General features: G+C 40.6%; 1 protein-coding gene across 1 annotated transcript in view; it reads left to right on the top strand.

The window, feature by feature from the left end:
* Nucleotides 1-2873, top strand: part of pacs1 (phosphofurin acidic cluster sorting protein 1) — a 64937-nt gene that overhangs the window by 52101 nt on the left and 9963 nt on the right. The window contains 2 exon segments of the mRNA XM_016492043.1: nucleotides 251-253; nucleotides 1836-1965. Coding sequence (XP_016347529.1) covers nucleotides 251-253; nucleotides 1836-1965 — 133 coding nt within the window.

The raw sequence follows: 2873 nt of genomic DNA, 5'->3' as shown, positions 1-2873 counted from the left end.
TAATTTGTCCGAAGCAGTTCTAAGATTCAGTGTCTTTAACCCCCTCCTTTCCATGAGCCTCCTCTGCTCTGATTGGTCAGATGGCCCAGTCTGTTGTGATTGGTCTACCGCGTAGAGCACATTGCCATAGTTCCGTATTTTGAACGCTCAATACAAAATATAAACATCTATTATTTATCATACTTACAGGTTGATATTCAGAGGAGCAATCTGGTCCAAATAAACTGGGTATTGAGCCAATTTTCAAGAGCAAGTGTTTTGTGAATCCCGCGTTGAACTCCCCGAGATTAGAGAAGCAGTCGTCAGTAGAATGACGTGTTTGTGGGCAGGGTCAAGTTGTTCGTGGCCGCATTATGCAAATGTAACAAGCATTATGCAAATGTGTTTCCCCGTGACGTGTAGCCATCACGGAAGTGGGATTCGAATTACTAACGACTCATTTAGGCTGTTCAGAGTCGATTCTTTCTTTTGGGAGACAATAACTTTATTTATCGTTACATCTTTGCAGATCGTTTGCATTCACATACAGCTACATTACACACTGCATGAAAGGAAATATTGGAAATGGCATAATAGGGGCACTTTAAAGGATGGGCGGCTCGCTGCGTGTCGAACATGAACCTCCAGCTCTGCCAGGGCTCGATCGTTTACAGGCCGCAGTCCAGATCATGCAGCCTGATGCACAGACCCTGCTCCTCAGACGTGTGTGTGAGTGTTTAGTTGGAGTGAGTGATTGTAGTTCCTGTGTGTGTCCAGCAGGGCGAGCAGCCGGCGTCAGATAAACTCAAACACTCACGGAGCCGCAACCTGGATGAGCCGCTGTCTGAGACCGACACGCTGGTGAGACGCTGCACTACAGATTCACACACATATATACAGCAGCGCCTAAAGCAAAAGTCAAAACATTCTTATTTTAGTGCCATTTATGCATTACGATTTTGTTTTATATTTTCTGTTTTCAGTTTAATGTTGGTTAAAGTTTTAGTAATTTTGTTTTGCCTTTTTTTTTTTTCCAAAATGTCTATATAGATTTTATTAATTTTGATTTGTTATTTTTTATTTTGTTTTAGTACGAAAATGTAGCTGAAATAAAATGTTTACTTTTTACTTCTTTTTTTTTTTTTTCAAGTAACAAAAATGTTAGTTTTTTTATGGTTTTAGTTCCAGTTGCTTCAAAATGCATGCATATGTTTACATTATTTTAGAAAAAAATCTAACCACGTCATTTTTAAAGAAAGATTGTAGAAGTAAAACATCTGACAAAAAAGGTGTTTATTAAACTAAAACACCAGTTTATTTAAAGTTAAATGCACAAATCATCACATTTACACGCTGTCCAAATACTCCTGGGCTCAATCTGTATAACACTCATTTGCCTTTGAGATTTTGCATGATTTGAATTCTTTCAGTTGTTATGATGTGTTAATGCTCTTTTGTGTTGAATATGTCTATGTTTTGTAGGAACTGAATGATCAGGAGTTGTTCAGTGATGTCGGACCCTCTATAACCGTGTCTGTGGCTGAAAAACCACGAACACCCTTAAAAACCAGCAAGAATGAGCTTCAGTCCATGCCGTCACCCAGGTAATATAATAGAATAGAATGTGCACTACTGTTCTTATGTAGTTATGTCATTTATAATGTTACTAGGTTAGAAACAAGGTCAAATAATGCAGAGAACACAAAGCCCAAGTTTGATGGTGTGTGTGTGTGTGTGTGTGTGTGTGTGTGTCTGTGGGTGTGTGTGTGTGTGTGTGTGTGTGTGTGTGTGTGTGTGTGTTTGATTTGTTGTGTGTGTGTGTGTGTGTGTGTGTGTGTGTGTGTGTGTGTGTGTAGGTTGGATGGAGGACACACACCCCATAAGCGCAGCACTCCTGTGAAAGACCGACAGCTCTCCAAACCGCTGAGCGAACGAGCCAACAGCTCTGACAGTGAGAGGTCGCCTGAGCTCGGACACAACACACAGGTGCCAGGGCTTGGACTCCGTTTATGTCTGTATTTAGCAAGGAGTGGTTCACCCTGAAATGAAACTTTACTCACCCTCAGGCCATCCAAGCTGTAGATGAGTTTGTTTCTTCGTCAGATTTAGAGAAATGTAGCATTGCATCACTTGCTCAGCAGTGGATGGGTGCCGTCAGAATGAGAGTCCAAACAGCTGATAAAAACATCACAATAATCCACAAGTAATCCACACCACTCCAGTCCATCAGTTAATGTCTTGTGAAGTGAAAAGCTGTGTGTTTGTAAGAAACAAATCCTTCTGGCTAAAATACGAGTCCATAATCCCTAATAGTGCTTCCTCCAGTGAAAAAGTTGTCTGAATCAGGAGAGAAATCTGCACAGCCAATCCAAAACAGTTCTAAACAAACCTGTGGGTGGATTTTGATGTGAGAGACAACAGGAGATGGACTTTTTCACTGGAGGAAATGTTATTATGACTAGATTATGGACTCATATTTTAGCCAGAAGCAAAGGTTTGCTGTTAAAAACTTCTTAATTATGGATTTGTTTCAGCTTTTCGCTTCACAAGACAGTAACTGATGGACTGGAGTGGTGTGGATTACTGTGATGTTTTTATCAGCTGTTTGGACTCTCATTCTGACGGCACCCATCAGCAAGTGATGTAACACTAAAACTCATCTGCAGTACATCTTGGATGTTGGATTTTCATTTGTGGATGAACTATTCCTTTAATGTATGGCCGTTAATAGCGGGTGTAAATGGGGTTTCTCTCTTTCTCAAAACACGGTTCTCCTCGGATTCCCTCACATTTCTTCACTCTCTGTCGTGGCTTTAAATAAGGAATGTTAATGCAGTGTTTAGTCTTGTTCTGCAGAGTCACTGTGAATTATTCATGTTCGTCTGACTCATCCC

The sequence above is a fragment of the Sinocyclocheilus anshuiensis genome, unplaced genomic scaffold (genome assembly GCF_001515605.1).
Source record: "Sinocyclocheilus anshuiensis isolate Anshui unplaced genomic scaffold, SAMN03320099.WGS_v1.1 scaffold674, whole genome shotgun sequence".
NCBI classification, from domain to species: Eukaryota; Metazoa; Chordata; class Actinopteri; order Cypriniformes; family Cyprinidae; genus Sinocyclocheilus; species Sinocyclocheilus anshuiensis.
Note: the sequence above shows the minus strand (reverse complement) of the source record. Positions and strands in the feature narration are given on the sequence as shown.